The sequence below is a fragment of the Medicago sativa genome, chromosome 4 (assembly GCF_051527215.1).
Source record: "Medicago sativa cultivar Bolivia chromosome 4, Bolivia_mono, whole genome shotgun sequence".
Lineage (NCBI taxonomy): Eukaryota > Viridiplantae > Streptophyta > Magnoliopsida > Fabales > Fabaceae > Medicago > Medicago sativa.
The window spans coordinates 735,348-758,234 of record NC_140752.1 but is presented as its reverse complement, the minus strand read 5'-3'; the positions used below and the strand labels follow the sequence as shown (position 1 = coordinate 758,234).

The window sequence follows — 22,887 nt, the reverse complement described above, 5'->3', positions numbered from 1 at the left end:
ATTGCCAGAATAGATCTCCTCTAGATCTCACCCAATAACAGGCAGGGTGCCTGCTCTGATGCCAATTGTTATTCTGGCACGTTAGACTTACGATGTTCCAAACGATGTTCCAACACAGGACACAGATACACAGATGTTGTATATGATGTTTAGAACATTAAGCTAACAAAGACAAACATAATAAAGCAAATAATGGACAAGAAAGAAAAGAGGCACAAAGAATTGTTAACCCAGTTCGGTGCAACGTCACCTACATCTGGGGGCTACCACGCCAGGAAGGAAATCCACTAGTGCAGTCCGTATTCAAAAGCTCTCAGCAAACCACGTTTGCACTTAAGACCTAGGACCTACCCCAACTAGACTTCAACCTAAGAACTCCTTGATTTGAGATCCCATCTCACTCCCTTACAACAGATCACAATCCCCTGTGATTCCCAAATTACAGACTCAATCCAAATGAGGTTACCCTCGAAAAACAACAACTTGCAACCTTGCTTAAAAGTTTAGATGCAGTCCACAATCTACCTAGCTCCTTGCTTAAAAGCTTCGGAGTAGTACACATTATTACAACTCAAAGCACAGTCCTAAACATGTATCAAGATGATACACGAAAGGCTCACAATATGTATGACTCAAAACTTAAACAAAAACTCTATTTGTTGAACAATGTCTTGAATGAATATCTTCAGGTCTTGCAGCCTTTTATATACTGAAGCAAGGCGTGTCATTCCTTCAATCATGCTTCAGATCGGATCAGTGACTTCTTCATTAAGCAATATGGACGGATATAGAAACTCCTATAAAATAGGCTTATTAAAAGTCACATTAAAAATACTCTCCTAAGTCATTTCATCAATTCCTTAAGAAATCACATATGTTCTGATCTCTTCATAATTGCACACGGTTCATACCAACACATGCTGGTGTGGATTCCTTCAATCAAGCAAGCGCGTGCGTAAACATAGGTCAGGCCCAGAACGTACAGAACAACTCTTGATGTTGGAACATTGTGTTCCACATCTGAAGTGAATATTTGTTTTAGGCAAAAGTGAAGCCAACATACAAATATCCAACAGATCCGATTAGTGGTAAAGTCTTACTTATTCATGCTTGTACTTTCTTAATCTTGTTCATGTGCGAAGATAATATACTTCGCGTCTAATCATTCTAAGGATTCTTGCTAACTAGCTAGTTCTCGACAACTATGTCAAGGCTCTTGTTCTTTCCCTTGCTTAATGAGTAATTTACTACCCGATTCTCGACATGATTCTCTCGTATGCCAAGCCTTACTAATATGCTTAATATTAGCTCATTTATTATAAGAATTCTTGCATACAATGATCATTATATAGGACTTTGGTTTGAGGGGTTTACATTCGTAAAAAGACACCACGGAGAAAACCGCGTCGTGAATCCCCATGCCTGCCTGAAGCGAGCAAAACAATGAGATTCCTCACTGTCTTACTCGCCTAGGCGAGTAGATTTGCTGGGGAGGCGAGCAGCAGCTCGCAGCTGCGAGTTGGGGGCGAGCAGGACCCCCCATTCGAAGTTCTAGCTCGCCGTGGAGAGTAATATAGCTCGCCGTGGCGAGTTAGGACAGTCTAGAACACTTAAAAATGGTATTTTAAGCCTAAAAACCTCAAACCAAGTGTCTCTAAGCATATTGGTACATATTTGATCATTGAATACTTGTAAAACATTAATTTGGCAAGTTTAAACATATTTAGTATGCATGGCAAGAAGAGGGGCAACTAACATATACTTGAAAACCCTAGAAAAATTCATGCTATTCATATTAATCTATCAAGGCATAATCATGATCCCAAAGGGTGGAAAAACTATCTATGGAACTCACCTGGAAAGTTTCTTGTGGCATCTCCAAGTTCCAAGTATCAAGCAAGCCCAAAACTCAAGTTTTGATCTACTAGCTTCCTTGACTTAAACCAATCCATCTTGTTGTTCTTTCTTGCCATTTAAGCCTCATGATCCTTGGCCATGAAGAAGCCCTAGCTTGAATCATCTTCCACCTTACCATGAACCAAACCCTAACTCTTGACTTTCAAGATAAACTCAACTCAAGATGTTTCTTGCTTATCCCTCCAATTTCATGTAGTAATATCAACAAAAGTTCCAAAACCACAATTATAAACCCTAGCTTCTTGTTTCAATCCAAACCCTAAATTTTGAATCACTTCCTTAAGAGGAGAAATAGGGGAAATCAAACATAATACAAACCTCATTTAGCTTATAGATCAAGAGGAACCACAATCTTAAGGCTTGCCATGAAAAGAAGAAGTTTTGGAAAGGATTTGAAGAGAGAAGAGAGGAAGAGGGCGTGAGAGGTAGAGAGAAGGAGGAGGAAAATATTTTCCAACATAGAGAGAGAGAGAGAGAGAGAGAGAGAGAGAGAGAGAGAGAGAGAGAAAGGATAAGGAAGAATGAGATATTTTGCCCCAAAATCAAATAAATATCCTTACCACGTGAATTTACCATTTTGCCCTTGCCTTGAACGTGTTTAAAACGACTCTGATACTTTTCCCGAAAAAAGCTGACATCTTGTAAAATATTTTCCATTAACTCACTTTTCATGAATTACATTCATCTGACACGGTCAACGGGTAATATACCGATACTGTTAGGCGGGATATTACAGATGTAAAAACTGTATGTTGAGTAATATTAATATATGATATCAAGGCTATATTTTTGTTTTGAACATGTATTTTTTAAAAAAATTGATCAAAAAGTTCCTTTTGTGAGAAAGTAGAAGAGTAATTGTTACTAACAAACCATATGTCACTAAGTAAAGTATGGACCCAAATAAAAAAGAGATTAGTTTTAAAAATTATTATCTGTTTTGAGAGATAAAGGATATTTCAAATCTTTGTACTTTATGGTTAATTAATCTTTGATCGATAGCAATATGACAATAAGTTTATCAACATATTATGTGATTAATCCGTAACACAGTTTGTACAAAAGTAAGTATTGTATGTTCTTATCTTTAAATTAATTTATTCAAAAAAAAAAATAGATATTTAAATTAATAGTTAAAGGAGTTGATTGTTTAAAGAAAAAAATAATTTCTCTCATACTCGATAATGTTTTTTTATTCATGCCTACAATATTGTTTGCCTAAAAAAAATTACAATATTGTTACCGTTTACATATATTTATTGATCAAATTAAAAGGAGTTATATTTGTATTGTTTTTAGTTTAATAGCAAAATATTAGTTTTGTATATTTTTCTTAAGGATTGTTTTCTAGAGCAAATTTAGTTGAAGCAAGTCATGCTAAGCCATTAATATTTGCAATTTAGTGCGTGTTATGATTTTTCTGCCACATAAAATGTTTATTTTTATTCATTAAGAATTTCTTGCCACGTAAGGTTTCAAAAAAGGTAGGAAGCGATCGTACGTATAATTTCCTCCGCTGATAATCTTCTCTCACAAAATGCACAATTTTTTTTTCCAAACAAGCAATATTTTTTTAACAAGCCAAAATGAATTATATTAACAAAATCACAGTAATCCCTTCAGCATAAGGTGTGCCAAAAAAACTACTAAAAATTCAAGTTGCCCAGAGTGTAACAAGAGAACAGTGGTAGCCAATACTCAATTGAACTCTCTGTTTTCCTTTCACTCTGCTTGTTCAATCGAACTCCAATCGAACTCAGTGATCATCGTCTTTCTTTTTGCAATCGAACCTCAATCGAACTCTCAAAGAATACCATCGAATCTCAATCTAACTCTATTCTCTCCATCGAACTCTTTCTCTCTCTAACATCTATTATCTAAATATTTATTTATATGCATGTTTGATTTGTCTAGCTTCTGAGTTCAACGACGGACTATGAATAGATTTTTAGTTGGGCTAAACAAATAGCGACGAAAAATGCAATCAATTTTTAATATTTCATATTTTAGCGACCGAAATTTCGACCAATATTACAATCGCTAAATAAATTTTCAATCATTTTTTCGGTCGTTAAACAAATTATTGACCAATAGTTTGGTCACAAATTTTTTAATATAATCAATATTTTTGTAATATTCTGGTGTAACTATAATCAAATCATGCCTTAATGTACGTCTATATGCTCTGAGTATCATCCATTTAATATAAATTTATTATTAATATTTTTAGGAGAAGTAGTTTATTATTATCATCATACAAGTTAGTATTTCTCTTATAATGTTAAATTTAAGTTCAAATAAAATATCAAACTATTTTTGTCGATTGTGATTATTTTTTCATACATATTCAATGTTAATATATTTTGAAAAATAATATTTTAGTGACGCAATTTTGATAAATACAAATTTCTATCAAAAAATAATATAACAAAAATATTGACAAAATACTCCTAGCACTTATAACTTATAAAAATAGTGACACACATTTATAACTTATAAAAAAAATAAGCCCATTTAATCTCGGGTACGGCTCTTATCCTAGCATTTTTTCGCTCGTTCCCAACAAAATAGCCTAGCGTGAGTTAACCCACGCACGTGTATTCTCAACTCACACCGGAGTATTTTGTGTTGGGAATGAGCAAAAAATGGTGTAAGAAGAGCAATTCTCTTTAATCTCCTTTCAGACACATAAGCCCGTTTAATCTCCTTTCAGACTCTTTCTCCATTGCGATTTTTCAGACACAACAAAGCTCCATTGCGATTTTTCCGCTCTTCCAATCTGAAGCTCGAAAATGGCAATTGAAGCTCGTTGAGGTTCCGATCTTTAGCTCTCTTCTCTGCAACGTAGCCGTTTTCACTTCGCAAATTTCATTGGAAGCTCCGATTGAAGCTCCTTTTTTCTCTCTTCTCTGCAACGTAGTCGTTTTCTCTCTCACAAGGTATTTCGATTGCTTCGAAAACTCTTGATTAGGGTTTATACTCTCAAACCCTAAGGATTCTATATTCAATTGTCATAACTTTTGCTAAATTTGTTTGATTAATTCCAAATTCTGTTTTTGTATCATGCATTCATTAGATTTACTAGTTATGTTGATATCACATTTCAAATTATCTGATATTTGCTATCTCAGGTCCTGTTTGGATTGTTTCAGTTTACTTATTTGAACTTATTTAGTGGAATAAGTTTTGTAGTGGAATAATTGACTTATTTGACTTATCTCAGGGCCTGTTTTGTTTTGATTGGTGTTGTAATTTAACTTTAACGTTATCAAAACCCATTTTAGTAGTGAGCACAAAATGATTAAGTTTATTTTTTATACTCAACGTGTTCATATCAAATCTAATGTCCTTATTGGTTGTTTTGGATGAATGGAAGCTATTCGAGAAGAAGAGGGATTTGACCAGATTCGACAAGTGGCCTAAGACTGTTCAGATTCAGAGGAAGAAGAGGATTTTGAAGCAGAGGTTGAAGGTCAGAAATTAACGATTGAAATGTTTGTTCTGATTTTACCTTGAGCTGTCTAGAAATTTGGATGTGGTTGCATGTAGAGACTTTTGAAAACATATTTTAACCTATCCGTGTATCAGTCTATATGGTTTGTAGGTGTTATTTATGCTGATGCTATTTCTCTAAACTTCTTATTTATATATTGCAATGAGAATTTAATTGATAATCTAGTTTAGCATTTCAACATTTAGCATGTACTGGTGCTGTCATCAGCAGCTGTCAGTTGCATTATGTTACAACTTGCTGTCATCACCTCAATGATTAAACCATGTTAACTGTGTAAAAACTTGCCCTGCAGACTGATTAAACCATACAGATCAATTGCTAAATATGGATTGATTTCAATAAATTCCAAGTGTTTTCTTTAGAAGTATTTTATGAAAATGTGTTTTCTGATCTAGTTAACATACCATACCTTATTTCCTTTGGTAGTTTTTTGGTTTAAAAGTTTAACATTTCGTATATCATGAGTCAAACTACGCTATCGAAAATATCATTCCTTTTAAGCTGATAAAGTTGCAGGTATTCATGATGCTGATTTCTTTCATTATGAATGTATTGTTTTTAAATTGAGATTGTTCATGAATGTTGTGAATTGTCAAACTATTTTCTTGTTTAAATTTGTACTACTTTGCTTTGGTCCAATGATTCACTTAGTGATAATCAATAACACCATGTCAATAATGTCATGCTTCTCTCATCTTATAGCTATTACTTGATATAAGCTCCAACATTGCCTCAATTAAATCAGGAAATTGATTCTTTCCATTGAAATTCTCTGAATTTTTCTCAATTGTTGCATCTCTACCACAAACTCAATTTCCTTTTATCTAGCATTTCAACATTTAGCATGTACTGGTGCGGTCATCAGCAGCTGTCAGTTGCATTATGTTACAGCTTGCTGTCATCACCTCAATGATTAAACCATGTTAATTGTGTTAAAACTTGCCTTGCAGACTGATCAAACCATGTTAATTGTGTTATTGACTATGTTTTTGGATAATTTGTTTTCATGAGCTATCTTGATGGATGTAGGGAAAGGCATACAGTGAGTATTCAATTATTTTATTTCCTTGTTGAATGATTGCATTTGTTGTTATTTATCTATCTACATTCATGTTTAATCCATTATTAAGTTTGTACTTTTGGAATTATGAAGTTACATTGTACTTTCTCATACACATGTATAGTCTAGATATATAGCAGTAGCACACAAGAAAGTGCCAAAAATGTGTCACACTTAGAATAGTTCTTCTATTCTAGTCTAGATAGCAAACGAAAAAAATTTAATGGACCACACACTATGGCATGATAGAGTTGGTGTGTGAATGTAGGAATATAAAACAAAAGTGTGTCACGATATAGTTGTTTTTGTGAATCAAAGGTTTATGAGCTTAAATATTACTTTCATAAATTAATAATGAAGAATATTGTTCTTATAGAAGGTGAGGAAACTTGTGACATATTTACATTTCCTTTATTAATTGAATTTGTAGCTTCCCACGCGTGATTCCCTCTATAAACTTCTATTTTCTAGATATTCTTAGAGTAACTATCACTTAACACTACCTTTTCAGCTGAAGGTTCAAGTTCACCATATTGAAGCATCAACAAGTTGCAAAGTGAATATCCTTTCTTTTTCGCTGAGACCATGCCTAATAGATATCCAAGCATTCAATATCCGATTGGAAAACCCAGGAGATCAAATAGGATTAGAGTTCGATGCGATGGCGAAAGGATGACGGATGGTGTTGAAGTTGGCGGTGGCACCGGAGCTGAAGGTGGTGGTGGCGAAAGGAGGACCGATATTGTAGTAGGTGGTGGTGGGGAAAGGAGAAGGTCCAAAAGAATTAGGGCCATTGTTGAAGTTGGTGGCGGTGGCAATGAGGCTGTAGATGGTGGTGGAGAAATAAGGATGGATGGTGTTGAAGTTGGCGGTGGCGGTGGCACCAGAGCTGAAGGTGGTGGTGGCGAAAGGAGGACAGATGGTGTAATAGGTGGTGGTGGGGAAAGGAGAAAGTCCAAAAGAATTAGGGCCATGGTTGAAGTTGGTGGCGGTGGCAATGAGGCTGTAGATGGTGGTGGAGAAATGAGGATGGATGGTGTTGAAGTTGGCGGTGGCACCGGAGCTGAAGGTGGTGGAGGGAAAAGGAGGACCGATGGAGTTGTAGATGGTGGTGGCGAAAGGAGAAGGTCAAAAAGAATCAGGGCAATGGATGAAGTTGGTGGCGATGGCGGTTGCGGTGGTGTTGGCGATGGAGATGTACATGGTGGTTGTGGCGAGATATTAGAAAAGCTGAGGAGTGAACTCATTGAAACGAGTAAGAATATTGTTATAAATTCGTTAAAATCTATTATGCATTTGACACACGGACACAAACCATAAGTGTCGTGTCAGACACACCGGGACACCCCCAATCCGAGGAGTGTCCGTGCTTCATAGCTCCATTTCAAGGCCATCACACTAATTGTATTTTCAATTCGTTTGTCAGAAAAAAATGTGGAGAAACAAGCTGGAGATATCAAGAAATTGGAAGAAACATTGAGCAGTTTACAAATAAGCATTGAACAATTTACATGAACAGAGAACGAAGTGAGTGCAGAAGTAATGTAAAAGGTAAGGTGACGGCCACACCTGATATAGGTAAAAGCCGCACAAAGCCTCCGCTAAATCCGTGATGTCCTCGTCGCAATGGCGGTTCCGGTAGAACTCTCCGATCGATTTAGTTTCAGTTATGTTTTTTGTACTTGTAAAATAAAGAAAGAAAAGAAAAAAAAAGTAACAAAGCACATATAAAAAGGTTGTACAAAAAACAAAATCTAGTCCAGAAAGAGAAAGGTGCAGATCAAGACGAACAAACTACCAATCTGGTTTCAACTGTGTTCACTGTTTAGCCATTATCTCTTTCCTATACAGGTAAACATTGTTTCTCTAACAACCCTCTTACTCATTGGGTTCTGTGTGTGCTTCGCTGTGTGTTTTTTAAGTCAATGTTTGGTTTTTCTGATTAAAATATGAAACAATAAAAAGTGTGAACGTGCTTTTGTCTTTAAGCAAAGACTGGTTTTGCGCCTAGGGAGCATGATTAGTACTCTCTTGAATTTTATTCATTAAAATGCACAAATATTGGCTGTTGAGAGAAGGGAGAAGGTGCTTCTTTTGAATATGAGCTGTTTTTCCATCTTTTGAGACATAAGCTTGTCTAAATTTCCCTTCTTTTTAATTCTCTCTCTTTCCCTTTCTTTCCTTTTTTTATTGTCGAATTTTCTGTGTAATTTTTGAAATGGTCTTTGCTTCTTAAGAGAGAGAGAGAGAGATGAAAAAGAATTTTCCTCAATCATTCATCATGTTTGGTTTTGCTTTTTTGATTTGATTCTTGTTTCCTAAGACTCTTAGGCTAAGAGGTTTTGGTTTGGTTTGAATCACGCAAAACAATGCTGTAATAATACTGTACTTTGTTTTTTGTTCTGTGAACTTTTTCTTTCAACCATCAGATAAAAGTAAAGTATCTGAGATTTTAGGACTACTTTACACTTTAAGCAAAGTAAGCTAGTTCCTATATATAAAAAACTTTGTGTGCTGTTAATTGAGTATTTTTTGGGACTTCCATAGATATGAAGAGTTCAGAGAAATAGGCAGAAAGAAAGAGATTTAGTGTTAGCTGGTGTTGTAATGGGTCTTATCTTGAAGATGAAGATGCAAAATCAGCACCACCCTTTGGCTTCAAAGTTCCAAGAACAAACGGGGAACAAAAGATACAAGTTCATTCAAGCACATAGAGCTCGGCTTCTCAAATTTTTGTTGCTTTGTATTCTTCTGATGGCTATAATTAGTTATTGCATCTACAGCAAAATGGATGTGGATACTAAAGTGAGAAGGAAAGAGGTTTTGGGTAGTCTTTGTGATCAAAGGGCTAGAATGTTGCAAGACTAATTCAGTGTCAGGGTCAACCATGTTCATGCTCTAGCCATCCTACTGAAACCCTTCTGCCATTGACCAGGTTTGTGCTTGAATGTTTTGATCATTCTGTGTTGGAAATGAAAAATACTCAATCTTTGTTGTGTTTTTGAAATTTTATGTATGCTTTGATGATTTCCCTTCAGGAAACTTTATGTATGCTTCAGGAAACTTTTGCCGAATATACGGCTAGGACCGCTTTCGAAAGGCCGCTACCGAGTGGAGTGGCCTATGCACAAAGAGTTAACTCGGAAAGAAAGCGGTTTGAGAAGCAGCATAGAGTGGTTTTAAAGACAATGGAAAGAGAGGCTTCACAGGTTAGGGATGAGTATGCACCTGTCACATTTGCTCAGGAAACTGTCTCTTACCTTGAGTCTATTGATATGATGTCTTGAGGGTAAAGAACGACCCTTGTGAACCATTCCACTGCTTGTTTTTAATTGTGGAGGATTACTTTTATTACTACAATTTCTCATTTTTGCAATGCAGGATGACCGAGAGAACATAATGATAGCTAGAGCTACTGGTAAAGCATTTCTGGCTAGCCCTTTTAGGTTGTTGGGTTCTCATCATCTCGGTGTGGTTTTAACATTTCCTGTTTACAAATTTAAGCTCCCTCCCAACCCATCAACATAAGAGCTCATTAAAGCGACCACAGGGTATATCCTTATTTCACTACGTGTCAGCTTTTTGTTTTTAGAATCTTTTTTCTTATGTTTCATGAGTAATTAGAGGATGAAGGTCGTGTTTGGTATAAAAATCTTAGGTGCATTATTAGCATTTTATTAAGCAACAGTTAATCCGTCAATGCCACTATTAGTGTTATTGACACAGCTTCTATCATTGAGTTGAAGTAAACTGTTTCTGTTACAAGGCTTGTATTTGGTTATATTTTGTTGTAAGCATTTCAATAGAACATGTGATTAATTAACTTTTTAATTGGAGGTAGTTATGTTGGAGGATCCTTTGATGTGGAGTCCCTTGTGGAAAATTTACTTGGTCAACTTGCTGGTCAATGTATATGATGTCACGAACTCTACTGATCCCCTAATCATGTATGGCAACCAATACAAAGAAGGTGATGTTTCTCTTGTCCATGAATGTAACTTGTTTTTGGAGATCCACACAGGAAACATCAAATGACATGTAGGTAGGTTTTTCTGGCTACTGTCATTACATTTTCTGGAACTGACTTTCGGCATTTTTTTCAGCAGAAAGATGCTTATGATCAAACTTTTAGAATTGAACTCAACCCAACGTGGCTATGCTCAGACTGCTCAAGCGTGTGGGAAGGCTCTGATAGCATTAATAAATGAAGTGCTTGACCGAGCCAAAATTCATAATTGGCAGTGTTTGTTTCTGATTAAGATTAATGTTATGGGAGATTCAGACAAATTGTAACAAATCTAGTTGGCAACTCTGTTAAAGTAAGTGGAATTTTCAGATTTTATATGCCCTAAGTTATTTGCATTACTAATATGCATGTTATGTTGGAAATGTTTGAAATTCGAATCCTTCAAGTACACTTTTGCTGTTGTATAGCTAGATACTTGTTGATTCATTTCTGATTAACTTCAATATAATGCAGTTCAATAAGCGAGGACATATATTTGTTAAAGTTCATTTAGCTGAAAATAGAAAGCCCGCAACAAATGGAAAGCTTGAGACTTATCGAAATGGAGGATCCGAAGAAGTTGTGCATACATCTGGCGGTTGTAATCTCAAAACGCTAAGTGGATATGAAGCTGCTGATAAACGCTTATCAGCAACAACTGAGATAATTTTTACCACCTAATTGCTGATGAAGAGTTTTTCTGCGATGCTTCAACTAAAAAAGTGGCCTCGAATGATTTTTATGAACAAGTCACCTAGATGGGTCTGTGTCGAAGACACTGGAATTGGAATTCGTTTGTCAGCCCAAGATAGAATTTTCATGCCTTTTGTGAAGGCAGATAGCTCGACTTCTAGAAACTATGGTGGTACCGGCATTGGTTTGAGTATCAGTAAGTGCCTAGCTGAACTAATGGGCGGTCAAATAAACTTTATAAGCCGGCCGCAGATTGGAAGTACCTTTTCATTTACCGCGGATTTTGGAATATTTACGAAGAATCCAATAACTGAGGTGAAGAAGGTTAACTATGAAGATCTACCATCCAGTTTTAGAGGGTTTAAAGCCGTTGTGGTTGATGGGAAACCTGTTAGAGCTGCTGTGACTAGATACCATTTGAAGAGACTTGGGATACAAGCTAAAGTCGCAAACGCCATCAATAAGGCTGTTTCTTTGTGTGGGAAAAATGGTGCTTCCAGCACAGGGTAAGTTTTTAATTTTCCTTTATGTAATTAATGACATTGCTATTTTTAGTGAATTAAAGTTAAGGACTATGTGTTCAATCATAATTCCATCTAAAGTCACACATGATCGGCTGTGACTTGTTGACAGTGTAAAACGTGTAAAACATTATACACTAACAATTTATCATAATTAAACTCTTTGAAGAATTGCATTTGTTCTTGTTGTGTGGTTCAATACTTGAGTTCATTAAATGAGTTAAAATATTTGGTTGTGGCAGGTTATTCCACCCTGATATTATTTTTGTTGAGAAAGATTCATGGGTTTGTGGAGAGGACGGGATCTTCAGTGTGCGGCAACTGGAAACAGAACGGACATATATTTAAGATGCCTCGAATGATCCTTCTTGCTACGAATATTAGTAATGACGAATTTGATAAAGCTAAATCCGCATGTTTTAGTGATACAGTGATGATGAAGCCACTGAGAACTAGTATGGTGGGAGCTTGCCTTCAGCAAGTTTTGGGAACAGGCAAGAAGAGACAGCCGGGAAAAGAGATGCCTGATGGTTCAACTTCAGTTTGAAGCCTTCTGTGCGGAATGAAAATTTTAGTGGTTGATGTCAATGGAAGTGACTGCAGGCGCCTTGAAAAACTTTGGAGCGGATGTGAAGTGTGCAGACAGCGGCAAAGCTGCTCTTGAAATGCTTCTATTCCCTCACAAGTTTGATGCTTGCTTCAAGGATATTCAAATGCAAGAAATGGACGGGTATGTTTGTTTGCATCGATTATTAATTTTTTTTTTTTTTGGTATTATTTGAAGATAACATGATAGTTCCTTTGCTGATTTAGAAAAAACTTGCATAAGTTGAATGCAAGTTACGCGATAGTTGCCTTGCTGATAAATTCAATGATATCCACGTAAATTGAATGCACGTAACTTGCATGTTGGCTATACAAGTTATGTATGAACTAATTCACATTCAAATTATTTTGTTTGTATATAAACTCTATTTACACATGTTATGTGTGTTCTAATTCACATGAATAATGTTTTTACCCTCTATACATGTTATGTTTGTTCTAATTCACATGAATATTATTTTTACCCATATTGTTTTTTATAAATCATGTACTTACATTATTTTCAGGTTTGAAGCAACTCGTCGAATTCGGGAGATGGAGAGGACGGCGAATGAGGAGACGAATGGTGAATGTAGTGAAAGGAAAAGTAAATTCTGTTTACCTATATTGGCCATGACAGCAGATGTAATCCATGCTACATATGAAGAGTGTTTGAAATGTGGGATGGATGGTTATGTCTCAAAACCTTTTGAGGAAGGAATTGTTCAGGTAGTCATTTCTTTCTTAGTTGTTTTGTATGAGCATATATGGAGATATATGTGTATTAGTTAGTATTGAACTGGTGGATATTTAGCAGATTTGAAGTTGTGTCTTTGTCACCTTTCTCTTTATTTTTTTATTGTCGAATTTTCTGTGTAATTTTTGAAATGGTCTTAGTCTAAGATGTTTTGGTTTGGTTTGAATCACGCAAGACAATGCTGTAATGTTACTGTACTTGGTTTTTTGTTCTGTGAACTTTTTCTTTCAACCAGCAGATAAAAGTATCTGAGATTTTAGGACTACTTTACACTTTAAGCAAAGTAATCTAGTTCCTATATATAAAAAAGTTCGTGCACTGTTAATTGAGTATTTTTTGGGACTTCCATAGATAAGAAGAAGAGTTCAGAGAAATAGGCAGAAAGAAAGAGATTTAGTGTTAGTTGGTGTTGTAATGGGTCTTCTCTTGAAGATGAAGATGCAAAATCAGCACCACCCTTTGGCTTCAAAGTTACAAGAAACTTTTGCAGAATATACGGCTAGGACTGCTTTCGAAAGGCCGCTACCGAGTGGAGTGGCCTATGCACAAAGAGTTGTTAACTCGGAAAGAGAGCGGTTTGAGAAGCAGCATAGAGTGGTTATAAAGACAATGGAAAGAGAGGCTTCACAGGTTAGGGATGAGTATGCACCGGTCATATTTGCTCAGGAAACTGTCTTACCTTGAGTCTATTGATACGATGTCTGGAGAGGTAAAGAACGACAATTGTGAACCATTCCTCTGCTTGTTTTTATTTGTGGAGGATTACTTTATTACTACAATTTCTCATTTTTGCAATGCAGGATGACCGAGAAAACATACTGAGAGCTCCTACTGGGAAGTTTGTTCCGACTAGCCCTTTTAGGTTGTTGGGTTCTCATCATCTCGGTGTGGTTTTAACATTTCCTGTTTACAAATTTAAGCTCCCTCCCAACCCAACAACAGAAGAGCTCATTAAAGTGACTGCAGGGTATATCCTTATTTCACTATGTTTCAGCTTTTTGTTTTTAGAATCTTTTTTCTTATGTTTCATATGAGTAATTAGAGGATGAAGGTTGTGTTTAGTATAAAAATCTTGGGTGCACTATTGCATTATTAGCATTTTATTAAGCAACAGTTAATCCGTCAATGCCACTATTAGTGTTATCGACACAGCTTCTATCATTGAGTTGAAGAAAACGTTGTACTTGGTTTTATTTTGAAACAGTGTGATGTTTCTTTTTTATGTCTGGTTTTAGTGTTCTTTTATATTTGTAGACTTATTGTTTTATCTATCCCCTGCAGTTTGCATTGTCTTCTCATAGTGTTAACGCCATTTTAATAAATGATAGTGATGCATACAGTCCTTGATTTCTTGAAGGGTAACTGAATGTTGACATTTTTATTGGTGTCAGGGAAACATTGCTGAAGGTGCACTTTTAACCGACTTTTTGATGGCCAGAATGCGGAGTTTAGCACATACGGGGACTGGCTTCTACGGGTAATGTTGTGGGGCATGACGACTTGGATTTCATGGAGTTGATTGATCTAGACTCCGACACGTTCCGGCAGACCCAACCTGAAAGTTGGAGTCAAAATAAATAAATTTATCGGGCCTTTTGGCGTGATATTTTCAGAGAACTAAGCGCGAGACTAATATTTGGGCACTATTGCTGCTGTGCTCGTTGGCTCTTTTGGAGAAAGACTCGTTATTTTTCAACTTGGGTTACTTTATATATCTTTAGTGCCAAATAAATAACTGAAGTTTTTTAAGTAACGGATTATTGTGTGACTCTGAGCCTTGCTATTCTTCATCATTTTGTAGGAGCTAATGTTCCTATAGCTGAAAAATTAAGTACTTTGAGATGTCCATCTTTAACTCATTTTAGATGGTATAAAGATACTTTTTTAACAAGAGTTTTTCAAATAAAAAACCCCAATGCCGATCATTGGAAATCAAAATTTATTGATGGTCTTCCTTACTTATTTGCTGAAAGGATTAGACAATCCTTAAGAAATAAAAATGACGGGGTAAATATTAACTACCCAAATTTAACTTATGGCCAAATTATTGGGACATGTATCAATGAAGGATTAACTTTATGTAACGACTTAAAGTTGAAAAATCAATTGAAAAAACAAAGATTAACAGAGAAACACCAATTAGGTGAATTCTGTGAACAATTTGCTTTTGATCTAGGAAACCCTCCTAATAAAGGTAAGGGAAAAGATAAGATTTCTGGTAAGAAAGCCCATAGAAATAATAAAGAAGTCTATAAATCTTCTAATAAGAAAAGACATAAACATAGAAAAAACTTTTCTAGAAATAAAGATAAGAATCCTAATAAGGATAGTAGAAAAAGAAAAGCAAAAAATATGGGAGTAACTTGCCATAAGTGTGGCAAAGTTGGCCATTATGCCAACCAATGTTGGACGAAAAAGGCTCTCAATGAAATTAAAGATGATAATCTTCGTCTCCAATTAGAAAAGGTTCTTCTTATCAGTTCTGATAGTGAATCTGATAATAATCCCTCAGACAATAATATCGAAGTTATTAATGAATCGTCTTCTGATTCTGATAATTCCAATAGCAATGATGATTGTCAATGTGATTATTGGAAAGCTATTGTTGAAATGAATGGATTAAATGTTCTTACTAAAGAACAAGATGAAACTTTAAAGGTTTTAGAATCAATTCCGGATGATAATCTGAGAAGGAAGATGATGGAATACCTTATAAAAGAAAATTCTAAAAAGGAAACGCCTCTAATTATAGAAGCGCCCTATCAATTAAGTGAAGTCTTATCCAAATTTCATCAATCCAATATTAAAGAAAGTCCTGTTTCTACTAATGATTTAAAGGGAGAAATAAATCTCTTAAAACTGAAATTATTCATATTAAAAGAGATAATAATATATTATCTCAAAGAATTAGTGTTTTAGAAAAGGGTAAAAACACTAATATTTCTATAGAAGAAATTGCTTCTACCTCTGACGATAACCATGAAAAGGGTTATTTAAACCTTTTAGAGAGAGTAACTTCCCAAAAATGGTTTGTTAAAATTACTCTTGTTATTAATAAAGAATTTATTCTTGAAGATGAAATAGCTTTAATTGATAGTGGTGCAGATCTTAACTGCATTCAAGAGGGAATTATCCCAACTAAATATTTTGAGAAAACTACTCAATCTATTTCTCATGTTGGAGGTAATAAACTCCAGGTTAAGTATAAATTAACTAACACCTATGTTTGTAATAAAAATGTGTGTTTACCAACTCATTTTATTTTAATAAAAAACCTAACCCATAGAATAATATTAGGAACTCCCTTTTTAAACGCTATTATGCCTATCAATAATATTGATCAAAAGGGAATTACTACTTTTTTAAAAGATAAGAAAGTAGTTTTTGAATTTATTACCGATCCCCAAACTAAAATGTTAAATGAAGTAAAAGATATTTTACTTAAAAAGGAAAAACAATTATGTTTTCTTAAAGAAGAAATTAATTTTCGAAACCTTAAGGATCAACTTAATAAAGATGATATTATAAGGCAAATTAAGACTATTGAAAAAAAATTCCAAAATGAAGTTTGCAATGATCTTCCTAATGCTTTCTAGGAGAGAAATAAGCATGTTATAACTTTACCTTATATTGATGATTTTAATGAAAATCTAATTCCTACTAAGGCTAGACCTGCCCAAATGAACCAAAATTATCTTGACCTTTGTCAAAAGGAAATTCAGACCCTTTTAGAAAAAGGATTAATTAGAAAATCCAAATCTCCTTGGAGTTGTACAGCTTTTTATGTTAATAACGCAGCTGAAAAGGAACGAGGAGTCCCTAGATTAGTGATAAATTATAAACCTCTTAATAAAGCCTTAAAATGGATTAGATATCCTATCCCTAATAAAAAAGATTTATTAGATAGATTAAATAATGCTTTAATCTTTTCAAAATTCGATATGAAATCTGGGTACTGGCAAATTCAAATTGCCGAAGAAAACAGATATAAAACTGCTTTTACCACTCCTTTCGGTCAATATGAATGGATTGTCCTTCCTTTTTGGCTTAAAAACACCCCTTCTGAATTTCAAAAAATTATGAATGACATTTTTAATGCATATTCTGAATTTATAATTGTTTATATTGATGATGTTTTGATATTTTCTAAAAGCAATGATCAACATATGAAACATTTGAAAATATTCAAAGATATCATAAAAAGAAATGGGTTAGTTATATCGGCCCCTAAGATGAAACTTTTTCAAACCAAAGTTAGGTTTTTAGGTCATGAAATTTATAATGGAACAATTATTCCCATACAAAGAAGTATTGAATTTGCTTCTAAATTTCCTGATATTATCGATGATAAGAAACAATTACAAAGATTTCTAGGAAGTCTAAATTACATTTCAGACTATTATAAAGATTTTGCTAAAGATACATCTATTTTATACAATAGATTGAGAAAAAATCATGGACCTTGGACAGACAAGCATACTGAGGCTGTCCAAAGAATTAAATCTAAGGTTAAATGTCTTCCTTGTCTTTCTTTGGCCAATCCAAATCATTTCAAAATTGTGGAAACTGATGCATCCAATATTGGATATGGTGGAATACTCAAACAGGTTACACCTGAAAATAATAAAGAGGTTCTAATAAGATTTAATTCGGGAAAATGGAATCCAACCCAAGCAAAGTATTCAACAATTAAAAAAGAAATGCTTGCTATAATTAAATGCATTTCTAAATTTCAAAGTGATTTATTAAATCAAAAATTCTTATTAAGAATTGATTATAGCTCTGCTAAACAAATAATAGAAAAAGATGTTAAGAATCTTGTTTCCAAGCAAATATTTGCAGGATGGCAAGCTCAATTAGCTGTCTTTGATTTTGATATTCAATTTATTAAAGGAGAAAATAATTCTCTTGCTGATTATTTAACCCGTGAATTTTTGCAGGGAAATGACAACCCCTAATAGGGGAAGAGGAAGAGGCCGTGGCCCAGGAGGCTATGGTAGAGGCCGAGGTAATAATATATTACCTTACCATGAGTTGAACACTCCCCTAATAGGGGATTGGACTACAATTTCTTATAATAAAATTAAAGCATCATTTACCACTCAGAAAAAGAAAAAAAAAAGAAGCATCTTCTTCAAAAACTTCTGATAAGATAATATCTTATAAAGAAGCAGTAAATTCTGAAGAACAGATTTCGGAATATTTCGAAAATCCTGTTACTGAAAATGTTTTTCATATTGAAAAAGAAGATATAGAATTAGCCAATAATGATGGTTGGTTTATTAGAACTAGATACTTTGAATCAAGGGGTTATCCTGGTCTGACTGGAAAATCTAGACCTCATTTAGAATTTCTTCTAATATTCACAGAATCTGTGACAATCACTCATTATTATCATAATAGTGATCCAAAAAAATTTATAAATTTTAGCAAATGTCATATTACAAAAATTTTGTCTCCAAAAGAATGGGGATTAGATCCCAATAAAGAAAAAGCTATTAAAATAGCTGAAGATAAAATTATCTCCTTTAATTACTGGGACTATGTCCAAGCTTTTACACAAGCTTTTTATTACCAAAATCTAAAGAATAAGCATTCTTGGTTTTTCTCAATAAACCCCCAAATTATTACCAAATCTATACCAACTTGGTTTTGTGAATGGTGGTCAAAATTTGGTCCTATAACAAATGAAATTTTACCAGAAAATTTGCCGGAATTATATAAAGATTGGTGTGATAATAGTCCCCTAATCACAAAAATAAAGCCAGATGAATTAATCACAGGACAAAGTCCAATGATGTTCTTCATTAAATTCCAGATACCTTGGATATGGAGATGGTCACTAACAGTGACTAGGGATAATTTAAATATTCCAGTTCTTCAAAGAATATTCTTTTACAAATGGTGGTCTAAGATGAGCACTGAAGATGTTAAATCTTTGATTAATAACATTGAAAAGGTTATTAAAGAAGACAAAATCAATAAGGATAAAGAGCAAAGTTCTCAACCAAATCCTTTAATTCAGATGAAGAATTACTTCCAAAGGAAATATCCCAGTGAAACTGAAAATCAAATAATGCTCAGAACAATGGAGTATATGAAACAACAATTCTGTTCCACTTTCTCAACAACTCAAAAGGATGATACAATGTCAACATCCTCTCAAGGATCATTCGATTCTAATTTGGCCGGAGAATCTCAGCCGGACTATGAACCTACTACAGAAGATATCTTCGATGCCATGATCTACACCGTTGGATCTAAAGGACAAAAAGACAAAGAACCAATGAAATAATTAAATTAATAAAGATTCCTTCATAAAGGATACTAATGCAAATGGCCGACAATTCAATAGCCATCAACAATTGCTTTTCTTTTGGTTTTTTGTATTTTTATGCTTTTGTCATTTTTGATGTGATCGATGGGGCCCACAAAGAGCACCCGGCATCAATAATTGACCCTTTTATCATTTCATTTTGTCGTTTGCAATTATTGTTGCTTACCGGATACCGGTTGTAACAGTCTAAGTTTTACTGATTCAAATAGTGAATCATTTCCCTCTATATATAGAGGTTTTTTGTGCTTCATTAAGCACGCTTTTCTTCAGTAGAGTAAGTCTACGCTCGTTGTAAAATAGTTTCCTCAAAAATATAATCTTGTCTTCATATATCTGAGTACAAGTCTTCTTGCTTCTTTTCTGCCATAGTTCTAAGGTACAATTATTTTTAATCTGTTATTTAATTTTATGATAAGCTAAATTAAAATAAGTTATGGTAAGTTAAACATCATGAATCTAGTTCAATCTAATCTGCAAGTCTACGCAAAAACATATATATATATATATATATATATATATATATATATATATATATATATATATATATATGGGTTTTGCTAGAAGCCACTCATGAAGGTGTCTTTTAGCAACCACACCTCAAGGTGAGATTATCCACTTTTTAGTTATAAACTTGCTAAAAGACACCTTCATAAAAGGTGTATTCTAGCAAAATCATATATATATATATATATATATATATATATATATATATATGGATTTGCTAGAACACCCCCACTAGTTTTTATGTGGGAGTGTTTTAGCAAGCTACACCTTAAGGTGCATTTAACTCCTTTTTAGTTATAACTTGCTAAAACACACCTTCTGAAAAATAAGTGGGTGTATTCTAGCAAATGCCTATAGGAGTTGCTAACATACGCCCACTTTTTTTTTTTTAAGATGGTGTGTTTTAGTAACATTCACCTTAAGGTGCATTTAACAACTTTTTAGTTATATCTTTGCTAAAACACACCTTAATAAAAACTAGTGGGTGTATCCTAGCAAACCTTATATATATATATATATATATATATATATATATATATATATATATATATATATATATATATATATATATATATATAACACATGATAAGCATTCTAATTCTAGTTATTTGCTAGGTTATTTCCACCAACATTCCAAGAACCTTTGCTTTTCTCATATAAAAACTCAACTGTGTCATTCCGCCTCTCATTCATTGGTAAAAATTTTAGATAGTTTTAGTCGATGACTGATAGTTGATAAGCTAACCGAACTGTTTGGTAAGATTATTGGTTCAACTAGCTGATAAATATAAAATGACAAAACGGAGTATTCTTAATTCATAATATATTTTATATCAATTAATATTTAAGTATTTGGAATTTCGTAATTTAAATTTAATATATCATTTAAACGGAGTTGCTAGAATATTTAAGTATTCTTAAATAAGTATCATTTAAGTATCATTTAAGTATTCTTAAATAAGTATTCTTAAATTTTATATCAATTTAATATTTAAGGGTGCGTTTGGCCCAACTTTTTTTAGGTCTAAAAGTTACTTTTAGAATAAAGTTGAAAGTTGTTTGGTATTTATTGTTTTTTTCAACTTAGTTATTACTTTTAAGTTAAAATCTGTTTGGAAAAACATTTTTAAAAGAGCTTTCGGATTTTATTACAAATGACCATAAATAAAATAAAAAACATTTTTTTAAAAAATAAAATAAATTTTGCGAAGACCTGATTTTTTTAGACCAAATGAAATTTTATAAATTATTATATAAAACACTATCATAAATTAAATTGAAAGAGTTTGAAAATAATCCAATATTAGAAACATAAAACATCATAAACTTGAACGGTTTTTGTTTTCCAACAACTTAGATATCAATACCAAATGAAAATAAATATAAAGAAAAGTTGCTCAAATATTGCATAAATATCAATACAAAATATTGCATAAATATCAATACAAAATTCTCAACCAAAAGCAAAATACCAAATGCCAAATAACAAAAGTACTAAAGATAAAGCATAAAGCAAAATCTAAACATAAAGCATGAATGCAAATATAACTAGAAAACCCAACGCCAATCTTAACCTAAATATTAGATGGTTTCTTATCAACATAGTTGTATAGAATCCACTCTACCAAATCTTCCTTCGAATCTTTTAAGGTTATTAGTAGGAGTCGATTTTGTTCATCTTTAAGCATTTCCAAAGCATAACTAAATTGTTGACCATTCAAAAAACCATCATCTTTTGCACTTTTCAATAATTTAACGCAATCTGGAATAGAGTACTCTCCATGGACATGAGAGGTGGCCGCAATTTGAGCCTTTTCAACTTCATTATGACCTTCAACTGCTTCAACTAACCTCTCAAATGTTTTTCTCATAGTTGTTGCCGTCCCAACCTTTGCCTTTCCCTTTGTCACTTTCTCTCCAATATCTGGTGAAACCTTTCTTTTCTTTTTGGCTTGAGTATTTTCCACAGGGCTATAGTGGTCACCAATATCAAATTCACTATCATCAGAGTCAATTATTTCTTGTGGCACGTCTATAGTAGTATTTTTGCCACTAGATTCAAATGGCACACCCAAAGCAGGAGACCATTGGCGTTGACTTGTTGCCACTGCATCCCCAAATATGAATTCCAATTCATCACGAAATTCTAAACCTTGATAGCGAAATTTTGCATATTTTACATTCTCCTGCAAAACCAATAACAAGAAATAATATTTAGACAAACCAAATTCTCTTATTCAATTTTCACGGGATAAAAATTCAATATTTAAAATACTCACTCTTATCTTAGCATCCCACCATGAAGCATCAGCATCAATATTTCCTATCTGGGGATTCCATCCCAAACCTGTTTCTTTACCGATTAATTGTTTCCATGTCGTCCATTCAGTTCTCAAAGTTTCCATTCTATTTTTCAATTGCTTTTGGTTATAGTTTTTATCAGCACGATTATTGAATTCTTCACGTATTTCCTCCCATTTCTTATTCTTAAAAGCAATACCGGGTTTTCCACATTTACGGATCTCACTCTTACAAATGTCAAGTAACATTTTGGTATCTGATGGAATTTGCCACGTTGCTTTTACTAAATTTTCAGTTTTACAAGGAAGAATTTCTTTAGTAGCCATAGCTGCAAAGTGTTTTGAAAATTATAAATGATTAAACGTAGACTAATATTTTCATTGCGTAAGCAAACTGACTATCATTCTAAACGAAAGAAAAACAGATCCAACAAAACGAATAGGTAACCAAACTGAATGTATCCACCACGATAAAGATCCATATGATCATATGTAATCAAATGTAATGATGAACAAAGAGAAAGCCGATACTTATAAGATAAATGATATATGGAACTAAAAGGCATAAGGAATCATAAGTCCATATAAGATAAATGATATACGTAATATTAAATCGATCTGAAATTTAATATGGACTTTTAACAAATTCAATATAAAAGGCATACTCATAACAAAATGCATACCGATAAACAA

General features: G+C 33.7%; 1 protein-coding gene and 2 pseudogenes across 2 annotated transcripts; 2 read left to right on the top strand and 1 right to left on the bottom strand.

The window, feature by feature from the left end:
- Positions 1-8,201: 8,201 nt before the first annotated feature.
- LOC146925619 (histidine kinase CRE1-like) lies at positions 8,202-14,899 on the top strand (annotated as a pseudogene). Its single transcript, XR_015005938.1, has 11 exons — positions 8,202-8,342; positions 9,039-9,426; positions 9,551-9,775; positions 9,873-9,937; positions 10,598-10,810; positions 10,972-11,696; positions 11,954-12,441; positions 12,824-13,025; positions 13,405-13,762; positions 13,854-14,020; positions 14,445-14,899. The product of XR_015005938.1 is annotated as a histidine kinase CRE1-like (transcript).
- Positions 14,900-17,904: 3,005 nt separating this feature from the next.
- On the top strand, positions 17,905-19,396 carry LOC146925618 (uncharacterized; annotated as a pseudogene).
- A 1,902-nt stretch (positions 19,397-21,298) lies between these two features.
- On the bottom strand, positions 21,299-22,521 carry LOC146925617 (uncharacterized). The gene is made up of 2 exons (XM_085708036.1): positions 22,174-22,521; positions 21,299-22,080 (listed from the first exon to the last, which is right to left on the bottom strand). Exons 1-2 carry the CDS (start codon positions 22,519-22,521, stop codon positions 21,469-21,471), a joined length of 960 nt encoding a protein of 319 aa, XP_085564162.1. The 3' UTR covers positions 21,299-21,468.
- Between the last annotated feature and the right edge of the window lie 366 nt (positions 22,522-22,887).